This window comes from Pogoniulus pusillus, chromosome 9, assembly GCF_015220805.1.
Source record: "Pogoniulus pusillus isolate bPogPus1 chromosome 9, bPogPus1.pri, whole genome shotgun sequence".
NCBI lineage: Eukaryota > Metazoa > Chordata > Aves > Piciformes > Lybiidae > Pogoniulus > Pogoniulus pusillus.
This window is the reverse complement of record NC_087272.1, coordinates 27,592,772-27,613,843: the sequence shown is the minus strand read 5'-3', so window position 1 is coordinate 27,613,843 and position 21,072 is coordinate 27,592,772. Positions and strand designations below refer to the sequence as shown.

Below are 21,072 nucleotides of genomic sequence, written 5' to 3'. Positions count from 1 at the left end.
GAAGTAAGTTTTTACAGGCAGCGCAAATTCATTCGTACTCCCAAAGTCAGGAATTGCTTTGATTACTTTGCTGCCTTATTGCTTTGATGCTTTTAAAAAACACATTAGGGGTAAATTTTGGTAGTGAGTGTTGTTTTAGCTTTCATGTAATACTCTTTAGGTTGAAAATGCAGTAATGATAAGGAAAGGAGGAGAGCAACATGACCAAAGTCTATGAAATTGCAGTAGTTGCTGTTGCTTTTCTCCTATCAGTGTCTTTTGCAGTGCAAGAAATAGATCACACTCAATTAATAGAAACCAACCTAAAAGGCGCTATTTTCACATGAAGTATAATAAAGTCATGAAACTTATTTCCCCTGGAAGTTATACAGATTGAAAGTATGACTAAAGAAAATAAATGGTACTAATGAAATTATTTTGAGTTTTGGACTCATGCTACCTCCACCTCATAAATTGTTAACCGGAAGCCAAGTGGGTAAGGGAAAGATCAGAGATCATTGCTCAGTATATAAGTTTAACAGGGCCTTGTGGGTTTGATATAATAGACTGTGAGTAGGAGATGTTCTAAGATTTAGTCAAAGTTTGTTTACAGGAGTTGTGACAATAACATTTCCTACTTGGCTTCTATCTACAGATGCAGTCTTATTAGCACATAGGTTTTGACATTAAGGTTCATTGATGTATTTTGGCCAGTTAAAGATGAAGAATTAAATGGGAAGATGACCCTCTTCTGTGAGGATGTTCTCATGATAGTTTCTTCTTGCAAAACACAGTAGTTCTTCACATCTCTTTAGGCAGCTGTATAAGGAGAGGCTCTATTTTTGTAGAATGCTAAGTGGTTGCAGCTTTTTGCACCAGAAATGTTTTACACTAGCTGTTTTGGTACAGACACGAGTGAATCTCAGAGCACAGACTAATCTCCTAGGTATTTAATTAGCTTTTCAGACAAGCTATTTTCACCCTACACTGAGCTCCATACTACGACATTGTCGTGTGTGTTAAAATTAGTGATGAGCCCATGTAGCTATAGCTGCTATTTTTCTAAGGTGGCAAAGGTATAAATGTGCTAGAGTAAGAATTTCTAAGGTTATCTTGATGTGGCCAAAATAATAAAAAACAAGCAAACTCTCCCCATACCCCCCAAAAAAATCAAACCAAAGAGTGCCCCACCCCAAAAAAACCCCAAAACACCACAACACAAAAAAATCCCAAACAACCACACCCCAAAATCAACCAACCAAAAAAACCTAAAATGATTACTAGGTTCTATAATTCTAAGTAAAAGTTCTTAAGCCAGTGAATGCAAATTTGGGAAGCTTTTAAATGAGAGGCTGCATCAGCACTTCAGACAGTAGTTAAGGAAGCTATAAGCAGGTTCTAATATGTACACTGGAGGTTTTAATGACATTCTAGCCAGCAGAGAGGAGCTTTTTAAAAACAAATAGACTTGGATTCTGAAGTTGAACGGTCAATTGCCACACTGACATCTGGATTGGTATTCCAGGTCAAAACCTGTAATCCAACCACAAATTGCTGGAATAATTTCTTTGGGAAATAATAATAGAAAGACAAAAATCTTTTATTTGTTTGAACAGTTTAATTAAAGCTGTTAAGGGAATTAAAGGAAGAGTTTGAGGTGCATTTTGGAGTGTGAGATGTGGGTTTTGTGCATATCAGGATAAAGGTGTGCATTGAGGTTTTGGGTAGGCTTTTTTTTGTTGTTGTTGTTTTTTTTGAGAAATGTTAATAACCTACCTATTCAAGACATAATAGTTTTATGTCTTTTAAATAATTAAAAAAATATAGCTTTTCTTATTGTGGAAACAAGAAATAGGTTTTTTTGGTGTTCCTTTTTTTTTTTTTTTATTTGTGGCATATTTGTTTAATGTTGTGCCTAGATGATCCCTGCTATTGGTCTTGAATTGAGAGACAACAACTTAAATTGATATGAATGGGAGACAAGATCTACCCATTTCAATTCCTATCAAAAAATCTGTGAATCCTTTGCAGAACAGTCCTTGTCAAACTTCTCCAAAGCCCACCACAAGAGTTTTTGTTGTGACAGTAATGAATACCAGGCCCACCCAAACACAATAACCTGTTTTATAAAGTCTTCGTCCCATGATGACTTCGCTTCCCTACCAGAAATTTCAGTGATAGTCAAGCATCCAGTACGTGGAGCAGAGCTGAACTTCAAGCTTAGTCTGCAAAAGAGAAAAGACATTTTTATCTGTGTGGGGCACTTAACCTGAGGAGGTTTATTTTTGGCTGTTGATTGCTGATATTTTAAAAACCTGTTGTGTAGACCTTTTAAATGGAGTATTATCTTGTTTTCTGCTTTCTAGTTAATGATACCCAGTGCATTTGAGTGTGTTCAGTATGATGTTGGAAATGAGAGAGAAGCTGACACAGGGGAAGATCTATATGGTTTTGTTCTAGTTTTGTGGCAGTTTTCTTCAGTAGCATTGAGGCAAACTTGAGCCACTGAGGAAGAAAAAGTTAGCTAACAAAAATGAACTGTGCCTAAATTGAGTAATAATTTCTATTTAAAAAACATTTGCTTAAAATTTCATGCAACTAAAATACATTTTCCACCAATTTGTTATGGTTTGAAAAATGAGGCATTTGGCACTTAGATTCTCTTTCATGAGACAGTACAAATAGCTGTAACTGCAGCTTACAAAGAATAACTGTTATATCTTTAGATCTTCTCTCGTACAAAAAGAAATTTAAAAAAAATTTAGTATAGATGCAGTTCACCACAATTTGTGTCTGTTTAAAGAAATAAGGTACGGGCTAGAGACCCACTATCAGTTAGACTGAGGACAAGTACTAAATTTGCTGTTATGCAAAAAGAAAATCCAGAAAACATTTTCCTGGGAGATGACTGACTTTTGGGAGTGTGTTATTTTGCTTTGTTGCTAATTCTCATAGCCTGGCTGGCTGATACCTGAATTTAGTCATGTGCTTGTAAGTACTCAAATTCAGAAGTTACCTGGTTAACCTGTCAGGGACAATCTGGTCTTCACTACCATTTGCAGCTTTGCACTACAGTACTTGGGGTGATTACATTCAGGCTAATGTCTGGAACTGATGGTGCCACTGGGTTAACCTGTGGGATGCTGCTGCTGCATTGGTGTTTATTTTCAGGTGTATTAAATGTGCTAGAGCTAAGCCTGGCATTTAGAGATACTTCTGAGCTTCAGTTAGGCTGAGGTTAAGGAGGCCTGGGTTTGGACCAAGGTCCTGAGCAGCCTGGAGCAAGCTGATTACCTTTCTTTCTTAGGCTAGAAGGAAATTACATAATTTGCATTTGTGATGGTAATGGCTAAGTACTATTAGGTTGTTAATGTAGCACTTAGAACATGTCTCTGGAACAAACTGAATTAGTTTCAGACAAACTATTCATCTTGTGTTTTGATGTTGGCAGGGCATCTTCCAAAGTAGTTCTTAGGTATCCTGCTGAGTAAAACATCACCTTAGCTGCCAAAGAGAGATTCCGTACAAAAGCTGAAGCTCTCCTCCTCTTCTGCAGGGATGTCAAAAGTAAAGGATTGTTGTGAAAGGTGCTGATTTGGTTATAACTTGTCCTGATGAAACAAGAGCTGCCTGGGGGCTGTGTCTCTGTAGGAGATGAACTGAGGCTGAGCCACATGCAGTCCCAAAGATTACCTTATAAACAGTGATCAATTCAGGCAATACAGTACATATTAAGGGCCTATTAACTTGTTTAGGCCTCTCTTTGGCTTGGAAAGTACTTGTGAGCAGAGGAATAATAAAAGGGAAGGGTTACCAAAAGCTATGGAAGGTGTGTCTTGCCATATACTGATAGTACATCTGTTGAGTGGGGATTTATTTCCTACTAAGCATCTGCTTAGCTTTTGAAGTACATATTAAGGTCAAAAGAGGGGAGCTTGGAATAATTGCATAAAGTTTATTCTTTTCTTTGAAGATTTTGAACTTTAATCATACAACATTTGGACATATTTAACAAAGGACAAACCTACATGAGTATTTGGCAAACTTCCACAAGTTATAACTTGCAGTTTGTTGCAGCTTTAGAACTTGGATTTAAAAATATCTTAGGCTTTGCTGAAGCTAACGTTTGCAGGTCTATTTTGCAATCTTATCATCCTTACTGCATCTCTGACTTGTTTACACTGGTCACCTGAATGATGCCAAAAATAAATTTTCAATTCTTAAGTCTCTGTGGCTCAACTAAAGAAAATATCTAGCATTTCATTGTCGTCAAAGAGAGATTTTGAGGAAAAACCTAAATTCCCAAAGAATCTAGCAATAGGACTGTAACAGGCAATTTCTTTATTCAGAAATTAGGTTTCCCCAAACTCTTTGTGTTCCATCTGTGCTTCTAGTAGCTGCTTCTACTTAATTTTAAATTATTTGTGAACAGAGATAAATCAACACAATCATGGCTCTTACAGAGTTGTGTGATGTTGATAGGCATTGTGGCTAAAGAGCAAAGTGCTGAACTCTCATGGATACAAACTGTCTTTACCTGTAGTGATGATCACTAATAGTTCTTTGAACTCTGAGTTCTGCATCTGTCTAGGCTGGAATATCTGTTTATATGACAGGGAAGATTACACACAGAAAATTCAGTAGTTGCATTGATTATTTGCCTAATCTACTTCTTAGTATAATCCTTGCTGACATGGGTTGCTTCCAAACTTTGCATGTTTCCTGAATTCATCAGTTCAGGTGCTTATACAAAAGGCCATTTTTATTTTGCTGATTGAAGAAGCATGAAACTGCCTCTGTACACTAAAAAATGATAACTCCTGAGTTTTGATTTTGAAGTCACTCATCAAAGTGTGCATATTTGTGTTCTGTACTGCACATAAGGATTAAAAGATTATTACATTTAAAAATTCAAAATTTTAGAAGTATAGTTACAGAACAGCCTTCTAATTTTAATGTAACTGGTAAATGTACCTGAGCATTACATAACTGTTCCAGTTATGTGGATAAAGCAATGAAAATAGTTTACTGAAAATGAATACAGACTTCACATATGTATTACCTGTAGTTTCTGCTTGTGTTTATATCTGGAGAGGAAGTTTGGTGCTTCAGCTTGAAAGAGTTGCAGTACATAGAAGTGTTATGAATGGAATTACATGTGTGGTCTTTCATGCTGGTACCTTATCCCTTCTTTCTCCAAAGCGATGAGGATGACATGCATAGCTCTTTCATGTGGGATACATCTCTATTCTATGGATTTTTTTTTTTTCTTTCCTCACCCCAGTATCTTTGCCTGTAGATTTACCATGACAGGGTATATCCTGTCTCTATGAAAATTAGAGATTGCTGTCTAATGATAAGGGTTTAATCTGCAACGAATCAGACATGTGGAAACTTCTGTCTGTGGAATTTTCTGTCTGATCCGAGAGGAATGCCCTTGCTGTGCCCTTCCTGTAATGAAAGCAAGGTAGAGTGAATCAAAGTGATTCTAGATAAGATTGGAATGTGTGCATTGGTTATGCCTCTATTATATTTAGTGTTGCAATTCTGGTAGTAGGTATTATTTTACTACCCAAGAGATTAACAGCATAGTTCATCTTTTTTAAAAAAAACACCTCTTTCTTTCTGTTTTAGGTAAAAGTGCTGAGTTTTATTGATTGTATTCCTGAGATAACTACTTTGTTTTGAACGTGGAAAAGTCTTGCTTACAAAAACAGATATTGTCAGCAAAATATTGAATGTGCTCTGGTAATACAGTAGGGGTTTTGTAACTGTAAATTATTTTACACTAAATACTCAGTCTTAAAGCTTTTTTTGGTGTACCATTGTGAGGAATAACCAACAGTTTATCTCCCTGTCTTTATTGCACAAACAGTTAATGATTAACAAATGTCCAGCTGCCTGTGCAAGGAATGTTAATTACTTCAGAGAGGAAAAGAAAGATGACTATGCCTTTGCATAAGTCTGGTACCATAGTTCACTTTGAAGGTAGTTTTGAGTATTACAGCAGATTATTCAGAAACAGAAAAAATAACCATGATGCATGGTTATACATCTGTTTCTATACCTGTGCTGCTAGCTAGTACAGTAATGTTTTGGGTTGTTTGGGTTTGTCCAGGTCATATTGAAGAGATGGCAACTTGTCAAGAAGTGGATTACTTTACTTTATGTGTTGGTAGGGAGAAAACATAGCTCAAGAAACCTCCTGAAAAAATAGTGATAAAACCTGAAGCAGTTCATAGTCCCCACTATTTCACACCATTCCTAATCAGCTTTCTAAATGGGGCTTTGTGTGTTAACTACAGAAGCCTGGAGATCAAGAACTTAGAAATATTTAAAGAAAAAAAAATTAGGGAGTGGAGATTACAGTGAGGCAAGATTGCTGCAGATTGTGGATTAGAATCGGAGTGAACCTTGATCCAGTATGTGATAATAGGGGGAAATGAAGTAAGAAATGCATGCTGTAGTATGTCTGCAATTTCAGGAATGATCAAAAAATTCTTTCAAAATTGAATTGTTCAGACTAATTAAACACAAGAGTGGTCAGCATTCGAGAATATATTGTTGAAAATAGTCATGCACAGATTTGAGAAGGTCACCTGGTGCAACTACGTCCTCTAGCCACTGCAGAGTCTGTGAAGTTCTTAAGTAGAAAAGTCTTTAGTGGTTCAGGAACAAAATCTGTTTTGTGCCTAAGTGGTCTACTATTTATCTGCAATATCATAGCGTCCTTTCATTTACTGCAGGAATACTAATGTAGACAGAGTCGATCTAGTTTTATCGTGGCTCTATGACAAACTCCTTGTTTGGCAGCAAGTTATTCATATCACTCCTTCTCTTTGATACCATTACTATCAGTTGAGTTATATTCATTCAAAAAATATTTCTGTTACCAATGGAAATTCTAGCAGAGAAGCATTTTGGTCTGTTCATCTAAATACTTCAGGATCTACTAGTAAGCAGTAAATGCAGAGCAAATTAGAGGTATAGATTTTCTATTCCTAAATCTGTTAACTTGCATTAATTTCTGCTGCTTTTAGTCAATCTTTTTCATCTGAAAAACGTTTATTAAAACTGTGCAGGCAGTTATCCATTATGTGAAAATGACTGAATCCATCTCCTAACAAGCATCTAGGACACTTACAAATATATATTTGACATCCAATAAGTCATTTTTAGTTTTCTAGTTGCAGGTCTCCTTTTTAGATGTTAAGTATTGATTCTTCAGTACACATGTAAAAATTTGCTTACAAATGGAGTATTTCTCATTTATTTTGTAGAGTTATCTTAACCACAGTATCACACAGTATCACACAGTATCATCAGGGTTGGAAGAGACCTCACAGATCATCAAGTCCAACCCTTTACCACAGAGCTCAAGGCTAAACCAGAATGAACAAGGTTCCTTGCCCTCACAACTCTCATGTCCAGAAGTTTTTAATCAGAAACAAACAAGATCAGGCATGTTTCTTTATAAGGCATTTTGTTTATTTTAATTAGTATGCAAAGACAAATTGTAAGAAAATAATAAGTACTGATGAGTGTGGAATCCCCTCTGGATACATCAGTAGAAATATAATCAGTAGAAATAGTTTGATTATACAAACAGATACTTTGTAAGGTAATGAATCAGACTTTCTCAGAACAAGGCTGAAAATGTCTTTTAATGCTACCAGATCTCAGATACTTTAATCTCATGACTTCACTGACTTGCTTTGTTCTCCTAGTACTTGCATATCCACAGGTACATATAAATCTGTTCAGGAGCAGCATTTCTGGTGACAGTAATTAATTGTTGTGGAATATATAGCTACCTGGTGCAGTGATATCCTGATTCCTAGTATACCTCAACATGCTTCTTGATAGGTGTCAGTATCTTTCTTGCTCAGAGCTGAGCTGGTCTGGAAACTGTCATTGTTAGCCAGCAGTTTCTGCAAATGAAAACAATCTGGAGAGTGAAGGCTTCAAGCACAATTGTAGTAGTCTAAAATACAATTGTTGTAGTCTAAAACATAAACTGGAATGAATGATGTGTGCATGCTAAAGGAGATTTTTTTGCATGCAATTTAATAATGAGCCAGTGTTGCTCTGATAGCTATAACTGCTTCCTACTGGAGTGGAACTGCTCTGATAAACTTGCTGGACCTTCAGAGTTACTTTTGTGGAAGTGATAGGAGGCAAGCTGCAGTTGTTCAAATTGTAACCAAAAAGGGAACCTGTGAGAAATGCTTTGTGTGCAGGAAAAAATATTCTTGAGATGCACAGAACACTTTTTTTTACTGAAACAGTCACAAAATGTTGAGATGTACAGAGGAAAAAAAAAAAAAAGTGTATGTGTTGCAGAACTGTCCAGCTATTTTAACACTTTGCAAAGGTCTAAACATCTACATCCTTCTGGATCAACAAACCAGTTTCTGTACAATTAAATGTGCTGCTCTTGTGCGTAATTGACTTCCCATGCGTCTCATTATTCTCCTTGTAGCCTCTTCTTCTGCCTAAGGGGAGTCTAGGTTAATCTGTCAACTCCAGTTAGTTTTGAAATTCCTGGAGCCATTTACAGAGGAATTTCCCCTTCAGAAGCTCCCCATTTCCTACTTAAATTATAGAAGTGGTAATATATCCACTAACTTTGTCAACGGTTCCTTAGTGCTAGAATGACTGACAGGGATTTTGTAAAGCCAGAGTATTAAAGAGCATATACATGTTCCTTTGTGTGTGTGTGTGTATGTAAGAAATTCTTATAAGCATTAATGAAGTTAACACAGATGTTAATCCTTTGCACACCTTACACTTATGCAAGTACACAATCACATTTAGGAAGGTATAAATACATTTCTGTGTCACTGATGTTCAGAATTAAACGAGCAGCACACCTGTAGAACCCTTCAGTTGTTTCTGAATTGCCTACATTTCAGAAGAAATTTTCTGTTGGTCATGAAACTGTAGTAAGATGGCAGGAATTAAAAGGAACTTAATACTGTAACCATATTATCCCAAAATATTTTTGCTTACACATAGTTTTGTGATACTATGTAATTAGACTTTTTTGGGATATAGAAACCAATTGTGTCTTTAAATGAAGATAAAAATCTCTTCTGTAAGAAGACTGATGATTGGAGCAATGATTTGCATCAGATCCTGCTAACTTTGCTCACGTTAGAGAAGCTTACTTGATGCTGAGTACCCATGTGCTTGGCCCAAAACCTGTTGGCAGTTTAGTCTGTTTTCTCTCATATTTTATAAACCTTCTGTAATACTGATGTACTAGTGCAGTCATGTTTTTTTTCAGCATGATTGAATAAAAGCGAATCATGAATGACTACTGAACAGCAAAGCTTGCTTTACGTGCTCTTCAAAGAAATGTAGATCATATGTGGTTGTATTACAATTATTATTTTTCCTATTGGCATAGAAGTTAACATTTTATTTCCCTAATGTGTACTCATCAGGGGGTTTTTATGTCTCCATATTGAGTTTTAGCAACATGATACTGTTCCTCTGTGTAGCAATTATATTGGCTGTCCAAAAGCATGACATACAAGCAGCCTAGCTGACAGAAATAAGCTGGAGCTATTAAAATAACCGTAAATGAGGCTGACAATGGGAGCTGTCTGCCATTGTCCCAAAAGATTTTCTGAACTGGAAGTAATCATTTGAGTTCTAAGGCAACCCCATTGGGGATCTTCTAATTGCGAAAATTCCTCCTCTTCCCCCCCCCCCCCCCCCCCCCCAACTTCCTGAAAGCAAATTCAGTCTTTGTGTACCTTAGTAGATTTATTACTTTTAGCCTAGACTACCTACTACCAGATCATAATTTCTGGATGCAGTCTTTTATGTAGACAATTTCAAGAGCATGTTTTCAAAACTTTTTTTCTTGTATAAGTTGTCCAAACACTGTGTTTTCCACTCGTTTGACTTGGGTTTATAGAAATGTGCAGAAAGCAGTGTGGCAGACTCTGGAAGTCAAAATGTTACTGGGTGAATTATTTACATTTCTTTCTTTTGCCCCGTGTTTTGTTCTGCTTTACACATTTAACTAAGATGTGCAAAACCTGTTCTTCCTGTGTTTTAAAATGTGGTCTGGTGCAAAGCTTTAACTATGCACATCATTGCTTCTTGATGTCCTATCTCTAGATGCTTATTCAAGTGACAGATGCTCTTAACTATTAAACATTCTAGATTTCTTCAAACCTCTTTGTATCTACCTTGTTTACAAGCTGCATGTATCAAAGATCAATTGTGACTCTTCCTCTCCCTCTTCTTGAACACAATTCAAAGTACTGCCATCTGCTCACAGGCCAGAAGTGATTCATGCATTGTTCAGTGTTTTAAGTTTTGTGTCAAAAGTCCAATTTGACCATGTGCTGGGGCTCTCTGGATGCCACGTTTTTGCCCCAAGACAGTGTTTTACTATGAATGCATTGGCAACTTCTATGCATGGTTAAAAGCTAGTCTGCCAGGTCTAAGCGAACACTGATAACATCTGATTGTTTCTCCATGATTTCTGTTGTTCCATTAGCATCATATGCAAATTTTTTTAAATTCAAAACCAGGAGGTTATTTTATAGAATTTAGGAGGTTTTGAAAACTTGTACTCATACTAGATTTACTTAAGGTGTTGATACGAAGTTGGGTGGGTCTATATTTCACTACATCTAGGCAGCTCAGTGAAGTTACATTTGATACATAAGTCATCATTTTATTATAACTGAGGTTTTACTTAGTTCAGTTTTGTCTTGTTCAGTTAAAATCTCAAACCTGTTCTCATGGTGATGGCTCCTATATGCTGCTAAAGGTTCTCTGTGCTTCAGTTATCGCACCTCCTGTATGGTGGTGTTCTTCCTCCTCCATCTTTCAGACTTTAAGTAGTCCATGGAAAGAGAGTAAGCAATGATGGACTTGATGTATTTGAGGGTCCTGTGACTGCATGGTGAAATGGCATACAGTAGTTAAATTAACTTGTGCAAATTCACTGCATTTCGACCACCCGATGGAGATGGTGCTTGATACTTATAATGATGTTACTGGAAAGTTTCTAAGCCTTAATTTGTTAGAAAATGAACAATTTGTCCTTGAAACAGCAACAGAAGAGGCTTTCAACTTAAACCTGTCTAAGCATGATTTCTCAGCTGGTAGTGCACAAGACACAACTTGAAATGTATACAGCTTTCTATTTCAAGGAGCTATAAATAAAATTTAATTGAATTTTCTGGGAATCCACCTTCATAAATGCTGAGAAAGGAACTGTAATTGCAATATGTTACTTTCAGCGTATTTTCAAGGTATTTTTTTTCCTTTTGCTTCTCCTGAGAGAAATTATTCCAAGTGTTCTCTGAAGCAGAAATTGTAAAATTTAGTTTTTACATTGCCTTTTCTCACAAGAAATATATACATATATATAAGTGGATTAAGATCACTGTATAAAAATGTGTTGAATAAAGAAAACTGGGATATGTGAAAAGCTGTAACTGTTAGAAGGAGTATTTGTATTCATGACAAATGTTAGGTGATTAAAGACTTTTGAGATGGATGTGAAAACCTTTACTCCATAGCCTGCAAGTGTAATTCATAGGATGAGGGTTTCTTTGTGGTGTGGTTTCACTTGTGGGAGGTTTTAACATGCAGCTAATCAGAACACTTGTAAAAAGTAAAGCCAGCAAATTATCTAACAAAATAAATCAGAATCTGTTAATTTAAGATTCAGCTTTACTCAGGCAAAATAGAAGAATCCTGGAGTAGTCCAAAAGAATCAATGAAACTGTTTCAAACTAGATTGAATTATTAGTTATGCACATTCATATATTCCTCATACTTGTTTGCAAACAAGTAATTTGAATTCTTTGTGAGTTATGCAAAATGTAATATTGGTGATTTGTTGCTAGGTTACAGTATTTCTAGCTGTGCCTAATTAATGCTTCTAGAAAAGAGAGAAGAGCAGTGAACACCTTGTTTGTGTGTGATTCTAGCAATAGTTGCTGAAGCTCTCAGGGCTGCAACCAATGATTATTTATATTCTGAAACAGTACAGTTTAGTCTGTAAATCTTCAGATGCAAGAATTCTTATGAGGAGTGTGCATTGTCAGTGATAAGCTTTAAATTCCTGTGGAGTTGAAGAACAACTCATATTTCTCTGGGTGGCTGTTGCACTTTGATTCATAAAGGAGTAAAAGCATAATGCTTCCTGCTCAAAGTGCTGAAGTGATAAAAGTAAGGTAGGCTAGTACTTCTCCCACTCAGTTTTATTTATCAAAAATATTACTTCTCTTAAAAGAGAGATTGTACATACTTTACACTGCCTGCTGCAGGGCTTTAGTATTTCAAGAGACAGAGTGCAGTGTCTCTTGGCATTCTGCCCTGTTTAGAGAGTGGATGAGCTGACATTTCACTTCTGCAAAAGGAAACTCATTCCATTCCTTCTTTAGAAGGAGATTGTTTCAAGAAGTTCACAGGATGGAGATTTTGGTCTTTTCAACTGACATTTTAAGTGCTGAGCAGTTAGTTGTCTCTGTGGAAGGACGTACTTGAAATCTTCGGTGTGTAAGGATAGTGGCTTGTGTAGAATAAAGACTGGCATGATACTGTTGTCATGGAGGGGATTTCTCTATTCCTCCTCTGTTAGGGGGAGGTGAGAAATTAATTTGAGGTGGTTTTGATTTTTTATAAAATTATTTATTAAAATTAATATTTACAAATCTATACCAAGCCAAACCACTATGAAATCAAGGTTCATATTGCAAGTTTATGAAAATAGCTTTGGGATATATATTTCCCGGGATTGATTATTAAATGGAAATATCAAATTATTAACAATTATTGACAGAGAGAAAGATTTCTTAGGCTTAATGCCTCTTAACAACTCTAGTGTTTGCCCAGCAAGGGCTGAAACTGTGTGTGCTCTTCAGATAGAGATAACTTATATTACAAAGGTATTAAGGCTTACTTAGGCGTGATGCTCTTGAGTATTAATCATTAATCACCCTCCCGGGATTCTATCTCAGCGTGTGCCCAGTATTGGGGTCTTGGTGAGCTGGAGTCTGTCCCAGCTTGCAAGGGATGATAAAGTTTCCCAGTCTCTGGGGTAACAGTATTTCTCTAACCTTCTCTCCTGGGGTGAAGTGGGCTCTGCCTCGGTGCTGCGTCTTCTGGAGGCTGTGCGTGTCCAGGGATGACCAGCTGGCAGGAATTTCCCGATGCAGGAGAAGGATTTGTCTGTGCAGCTTCTGACAGGGTCTCACAGCTAGCAGGCTGCGTTTGCAGGTTTGCAGACCATCTGGAAAGGGGTCTGCTGGGCTCTGGGTCTTTCCAGAGTTACAGAATAGCTGGCAAGCAATGTCTATGCCGGGCTAGCAGGGTCTATGCTGTGCTGCATGGAGATGAGCTCTGTAGATTAACCAAGACAGCTCTAGGCTTAGGCAGGGTGTTCTTGGCTCCCCATGTATGTATGGTGCAGGCATGAATGTGCTCTGCTTCTCAAAGGATTCACAGGTAGCTTGACTGCGCCTTGAGATCAGTGCATGAGGTCTGAGCCTCTGTAATGCTTGCAAGTGAGTAAGGCCTGATCCTTTGTCTAGGCCATGCAAGCAGGGTCAGGGCAGCAGGGTGCTGCTGTGGATCAGAGCTGAGTCTAAATGCTCTAAGCTTCTGAACTGGTAAGCAGTCTGGACTGTCTGACCACGTGTTACACAATTTGCTGCCTCGTGGGTCCTGGCAGAAAAACATGTCCGGGCATGTAGAGGCATGGTGAAGCCTCAGTTTTGGGGCTGCTGCCCCTCCACCACAACTGTGCTGCCTTTGATTTGGTTTTGCCAATTGCCTATTGCTTGACTGGTCAAATAATATTAAATTTGGTTGACATTAGTGTTGGATGATATTTTATAACCATAAGATTAAGGCTCATCTTTCTCTTACGCATTGATACTTGGTAGAGGTCTGAGTTACAGTAGCTCATCAGCCTCAGGGTAAGAAAGTTTTTTTTTAATTGGGAGTTTGACAGGCTACATGTTTCAAAACCTTCACTTTATAGAACGCTTTATGGCATTTTACATTGTGGCTATACTTGGCTGGTGCTGCAAAGACATTTCCCTATGTCAGACTACAGTGATGGCCAGAAGTTATGGAAAAAAAAGTTAAGAAGCTGTTAACAGAAATACAGATAAATTGGCTAGAGATTTTTTTGTTGTTGTTGTTTTGGTTAGTTTTTGGGATTTGTAGGGTTGTTTGGATTTTGGTTTTTTTTGTTTTCTTTAGTAATTGCTGTACAAGTTGAAAGACTCTCAGATATGATACTGGTCACAATTACTAAGCAAATCACAGTTTATACTGAGTACTACAGATGGGTGTAGTCTGTCTACTCTGGTTTATCTCGTGTGGGTGAGTGCCAAAATTAGTAATAAATTGTCCTTTTTTTTTTCCTTCTTAAATCACCTTGTTTTCGCTTACAATGTCTGATAGGATGCATAAAGTGGAGGGGGAAAAAAGCCACAAAAACAACCCCTGCGTAACACATAGGATTGCACTTGCCAACTGTCCTAATTGACTGTGCCTCTAAAAGCTGCTCAAGAGGAAAAGGAGGCTGAAAGAGTATGGATGTGTTTCTTTTCGAGGTCTCAGGGGACTGCAGAGAAGCAGACAAATACTGCATCTTCTGTGCCACAGATGCTCTTTCCTGTTTTTTTTGCTTTGGGTTTGGGTTTTCTTTTTTGTTGTTGTTTTTTAATCCTGTCAGCTATTTTGTATTTATTAATCTCAGGAAAATGCTTATCATGTCATGGCAGGTATTAATCTGAGAGAGGAGATGTATTTCAGGAAAGGCAAAAATAGACCACATCAGAAGATATGAAGAAATCTGCCAAGGAAATCATCTGTTATGCTGGTTTAAGGGCCACAAGCTACCAATAGCAGAGGACCTCAATAGTGTTGAGGAACTGCACTGTCATTAACTTGCACCAAAAGACAAAGTATGGGTTAGAACAGATCCTATTTTAAATAAGATGACCTAGGCAGAAATGGGAAGTTAATTGAAGTGGAAAATACTGGCTTTGTAAAATGTTTTTCTGGTCTGTTCTGGTTGTGCATGTGCGGAGATTTTGGTAGCAAACTTTAAAACTGCCTGTTCCAAGTGCTTATTTCACTTAGATGTGAAAGTATGACAGTAGTATATGTATTAAGATTTTACTTTAAAAAACAACAAAAACTAAACCCAAACTAACCAGCCAAACCAGCAATTAGCAAGGCAGATGTGATTCTTTCTTTAGCAACTAAACAAAGTTCCACAAAATGGAAATTGGCCAGAAATTTTGCCAGAAAACCTGTAAAATGCTGGGAGTTATGGTTCTTTGGACCCATAGCCACATAACTGACATTATAAGTAATAATAACTTTATGGGAAGTCTCTGCAGCCTACCTATTGGCAGATTCAAGTAATGAACTGCAGTATGTGCTGAGCATGCCCCTTAGTTTTTACTTTAGATTCAAAAGATTATGTAAACATCAGTGATAGTTTACACTGCAGTGACTTAGTGTTTGTTTAGAATTCAAGGCAAAGTTGCCGTCTGCGGTGGCATGTTGGCACATTAGTGCTGTTGAGGGACCACATGCCTCTGTGTTTAGCAGTTCTAATCCTCTTGCTTTCAAAACTTTTGATTTCAATTGATTGTTCATTTAAGGTTATATTCAATCAAAACCTCTGTTCATGCAGTTCTTAAAATGCTGCCTTTTTTTTTCCTTTTCCTTTTTTATTTTTATATTTTAAGCAGCTAAAGAAGGCTTTTGATTTGCCCAGCTTATTAGAATTTAGATTAATTAGATTTGTAATCAGATTTCAAACATCCTGTTCCAGGCCAGGGATTTCTCTTTGTCTGAAACGTCATTCCAAGGGCGAATTCTGCTAAACTGCATTTTCATGCTTTGCTTAGAAATGATTGCAGGTTTTTATTTCCATTACAGAATTGTTAATATTGTTAATGAGAGTTCTCATGGATCAGAACAGCTAAGGAGGATCATCCCTGGGAATTGGGAGTATTATAGTTTCAGCATTTGTTAATTAGGTAGAATTTCCCTGTGTAAGACTGTCAGATTGAAGGTAGATTTATATGTTTATTTTTGTTTTAAGAGTGACTTTGGTTGTAGTGACTTGGATTGTGGGATTTAAATTAGATGTAGTGTTGGCTCTTACCAAGAGTGGGGTTAACATTCTGATTTTACCTCAGATGCTGTGTTCATAAGACAGCCTTTTCCTCTGCATTGAGTTCTGTCCAAATTTTCTGTAGCATTTACGTAGGACTTTTGCCTTAATTAAATAAATTGATAGAATAATCCTGTTTCATCAAGTGGGAACAATATTGTCTAAAATTTCAGGTGTCTGAACATTATACAATCAGCTCTGACGTCCTCTTGCAGATGGCTGAGGAACATTTCATCAGAGCTCTTTTATACTTCCCTCTGGTGGTTAGTGACTGCATATGAATATCTTTTTATCTTGACCACCTGAAAGGCTTCAAAATTACATATCCAGCCAAGCGAAAAATGTTTCTGGAGTCTTGACTTCACCACAGACTTTGAACAATAATATTTGTAAGTCTTTGAGATTGCCATATGTTCTAAAGATTGTTTAGCGGTGCTCTAAGGACAATTTCTCTACTTTTCTTGCTGCATAAAAAGGAAATGGTTTGTAAAAGTTTAAATTACCAGATTGCCTCCATGTAGAGAATGGATGGGAAATTTGCTGATTAAAGATTTTTCTGTGAATGGGAGAAGAATTAGAGCAGAGATGGAAGATAAAATGGAAGCACGTAAGATGTACTCCCTAAATGTGCTTTGCACCACTTGAAGAAAAAAGTGAAAATGCTTTCTAGGTGTCAAAATATGCTGTTGAAACTGATGATACTGATCGTTATGGATACTTAATGGATTGAGCAGATGGTTTTATTACTTGTCTTTGATGTATGAGTTACATTTTTTTGTATGCTGTCTTGAGAACTGCTAGAACTAGAACTCAGTGAATTTATGAACTCTGCAAGTACTGGCATTCAGACAGCATACAGTACGATGCTGCCCTAATATGTAAAGTAGGCCACCATAGTCTATGAAAGCAGAAAGTTGGTACACCAACCAATGGTAATTTTAAGGACAGGTTCTAGAGATGTGATTTAGTAGGAGAACTGTGGTTATCTTTGTTTTAAAAAGAAAAAAAAAGAAACTTGGTTAAATTTTCTTTTGGGCTAGTGTTTTTTAAAAGGTATAGTGTTTTTTAGAAGGTATAGTACACTACTGAAGTTTACATGCATTTGTATTTGTTATTGTTACACAGAAATTAAAGACAAAGCTATTAGTGTTCTCACAAGCAAAATCAAGAAAGATGTAGTGTTAAACTTGCAGTAGCAGGAGCAGTTTCAAGTAGAGTAATGAGAAAAGGATGGTGGCTTGTAATAACCAATGTGTAAGGGTCAGATTGTACAGTAACATTAAAAGGGGGTGGGAGGGAGCCCCAAGTGCTCCATCTGGTTGTGTGAGTTTAATGTTGATTTGTGACATAAATACTGATGCAGAACCAAAAGAAATGCAGATTTTGATAGAGCTTCGTCACAGCCCTTGTCTTGTGTATTGTATTGATATTTATTCCATGTTACTGCTGGGTGGAAACTACAGGAAGAAGGCTGAGTCATATTAATAGATCAGTCATCCCTTCCCTCCACATGCCTGTATCTTCGAGTGATGAATGAGAGCTAGGTGTGGTGGCCTTTCCTCTACTCCCCTCAGTGTTCCAAAGGGTAAAAGGAAATACTTTTGCCCTATATTTCTGTGCTGTTTTTATTGCATGGCATTTATACTGGAGGGATTTTATTTTGAGTCTTCATTTTTAATATTGTATAAGCAATCCATTTGAGTGTGATTTTTGTCTCTAACACTTTTTTTCAGCTTGGGTACATACTTGTCTATTCCATCTATTTTAAACTGTAACTGGGAGTACATGGACATGGAGGTTTTTAAGTACCCTCTGTGACTATGGGAAGTGTTCATTCAGGAACTAATCTGTTGGTTAATGTTAAACAGATTTTTTTTGCATGTCTGATCATAAAATCATTTTCCTAGATTATTTCATTTTGGAATTATAAACAGCACATACAGTTCATGACCTATTGAGTGAGATGCATGAGACAAGTTGAAAAATAATTTCAGTGAATGAGATATCATGTTACTTTGACTGATGCACACTTAACATGTGGATGACTGTAGAAAATTTGAGACATTCTGAAAATCAGAGCTGCCGTGTTGAGTAAACAACTGTGACACATGACATGCTCAGTGGTCAGATGAGCTTTTCATTGAAATTTCTGGAAAGGTCACTGTAAAACATACAATGTCAAACACAGACCTAATTTGAAATAAAAAAATAGCAAAAATAATAATTGTGTGTGTACTGTATCATACTGTTAGCCACCATTCTATAATCTTTTTATGTAGTTCTCTTTGAGATAGTTGTTACTGTTGTTTTGATGTGGTACTTCTTTCCCACTTTGTCCTTTGAAGTGTGTGACTGAAGAGAGTAGACCCTTGTGAACTAATAGTCCACAAAACCCAAAATAGGTTCAGTCTTCTTTTTCCTTGAGATAGACTTTGATAACTAAGGTAGTAGAATTTGTGAATGCCAGCGGAACAGCTTGCAGAAGGGCAGCTGCACTACTACAGTCTCTTTTTATGTTTCTTTAAAATCAGGCAAGGCTATCTTAAAATTAATCTGCCACTTCTGATATAGCTGCTGTTAAGAAAGCAGGACAGGTGTAAAATTATAACAGTTGTGCAGTTCAGCAAGTAAGACTGTCTACTGTGTGCTATATAAGTCACAAACAGACCAGTATTGATGGAAGCTGTGTGAAAGTAAAGCCTGTTTTTGTGTTTGGTAGAACATGAAGTCTTTACATACTTTTTCCAAAGCATACATGTAGTCTATCCAGACTTAAGGTGAAGTGCATACATGCCACCTACAGCATTTAGCTTGAAAAGTTGAGGCTACAATAATTAATGATTTTATTTACTCCAAACAAGTGTCCTGGCTGAAGTAGAGAGGTGCAAAAGGCGTGATGTGAGTTGCAAAAATGGAGTCAAGATAACTGGTTGCTGTGTGGCCATTTTTAAGAGTGAATTTATGTACAGTATCAGTCTGAAGCTATGTAGGTAACCACAGCAGAAATCCAGTGACTATGCAGGATTTTTTTTTTTTAATAATAATAAAACTACCATCAAATGAAATATAAATACTGAGACAAAAAGACCTGAAATGTAAAATGCCACTATCCTTAAAATTAACACCTTGAGTTATTTTTTTAAATGATATTCCCCAAAAGAACAAACAAACAAAAATAGGGAAATTATAAAGGCAAATTGTTTAAAAAAAATCTTTTCTAAGCTATATGCCATGCATGTTTACTTTCAAATTGCAGTGCCTCTCCTTTTATTCCAATTTGGAATCCTTTGGCACTATATAAAACCAATTTCCACACTGACATCTGGTGGTAGTTCTGTGTTGCTCGAAATGCTGTAGGTGGTATTTCGCAGGTCTAAGCATTAGATGCTATCCTCTCCAGCCCTTCTGAAGTGATGATAATGACATCTTACAATTTCAAATGATCGTCATCAGACATTTTTGCAGCTTCCCACAAGGCAGAGAAAGTAATGAGTAATTCCTCGATATTTAGATCATTGTGCTCAGCTGGTATAATGCGTTAAAGTGTCTGGAGTGTGTCCTTATCTCCTTCCCTGAAGAACTCCTGTAAAAGCACAGTGACACAGTTATATCAAAGTCCTGTTTTACTGTTACTGTAAACGTTATTCAGAATAAATGAGCTCAGGAAAAGGGTCACGTCATGCATAGTCATATTGCGTGGCCGTATCTGGATTCCAAAACTAGTTGTCACTGTGATAGTTGGACTTGCCTCCACTCCAGTCCTGATTAGGTCTGGTCTGTGTCAGTACAACAAACATTAATAAACCCCTTTTTCCACAGAAATAGATACCAAGCTTTGCTCTGTCCCTTAGTTGTTCCTTAAAGGATAATTCATTCTATGTGTCTGAAACAAAGCTAAGTATTGTTTTCCATTGCCAGAGTAACAAAAGCTATTGGTTGGTCCTAATGCCACGAAGATTAGCTTCAGGTGTAGCTTTTGTTTTCTTGCCTCTGAAATTTCTTTGTGAACCCAAAGGAGCACATTAAGAAAATTAAGTTAAATAATTCATTTAGACACATAGATAAGAATGTTTCCCATTTAAGTAGCTGCTCATTAATATGAATAATGGTAAACATTTTAAGAGCATCTAAGTCAGATAGTTTAGTATAAAATTCACTGTAATCAGTGATGAGTATAGAGGGTCATTCAAGTCCCAAAAGATTGTGAATTAATCATTATATTTAATCTTTTAGATAAAATAGCTCTTATGAATAGTGCTAATGGGCCTGCTAAATCCCAAAGGATGTTGGAAAGGAAATTAAGTAATACATTTAATTTAATATTTGTAATGCATAATTGCTGAAAACTGTTGTAGTAATTTCTGTGGCTTCAGGTTAGCCTCAATGTGTTTGTGTATCTAACACAAATTGTACAATCAGTGTCATTTATTTTGAAGTTATAATTTGTTGTTCATTTCTTTAGATTTGTTGCTTACTTTCCTTTTAAACTGTGTATTTACAGAGTTACTGATTTTCTATTTATCTTTCTTATTATTAAACAGGTATTATTGAGACTGCAGATCGCCTGGATCGTGAGACTACTTCACATTACTGGTTAACTGTTTATGCAACAGACCGAGGTGTTGTTCCTTTATCATCTTTCATTGAGATCTACATAGAGGTTGGGGATGTTAATGATAATGCTCCTCAGACCACAGAACCAGTTTATTACCCAGAGGTCATGGAAAACTCGCCTAAAGATGTATCTGTCATTCAGATTGAGGCATTTGATCCAGATTCTAGCTCAAGTGAAAAGTTAACCTACAAGATCACAAGTGGAAATCCACAGGGATTCTTTTCAATAAACCCCAAAACTGGTAAGTACAATACAGCATTTTATTTTACATATGAAAGAACTAACATATTTGTGT

At 36.8% G+C, this 21,072-nt stretch overlaps 1 protein-coding gene across 8 annotated transcripts in view; it reads left to right on the top strand.

Annotated features, from left to right (window-relative positions):
• The window catches only part of FAT1 (FAT atypical cadherin 1), a 97,240-nt gene that overhangs the window by 13,897 nt on the left and 62,271 nt on the right, over nt 1-21,072 (top strand). For all 8 annotated transcript variants that reach the window (XR_010303444.1, XM_064149023.1, XM_064149024.1 and 5 more), the window contains one exon: nt 20,704-21,018. Coding sequence is in view for 7 of the 8 variants with exons in the window: in XM_064149023.1 (XP_064005093.1) it covers nt 20,704-21,018 (315 nt within the window). In the remaining variant the exon portion in view is untranslated. The remainder of the gene's footprint in view (nt 1-20,703; nt 21,019-21,072) is intronic.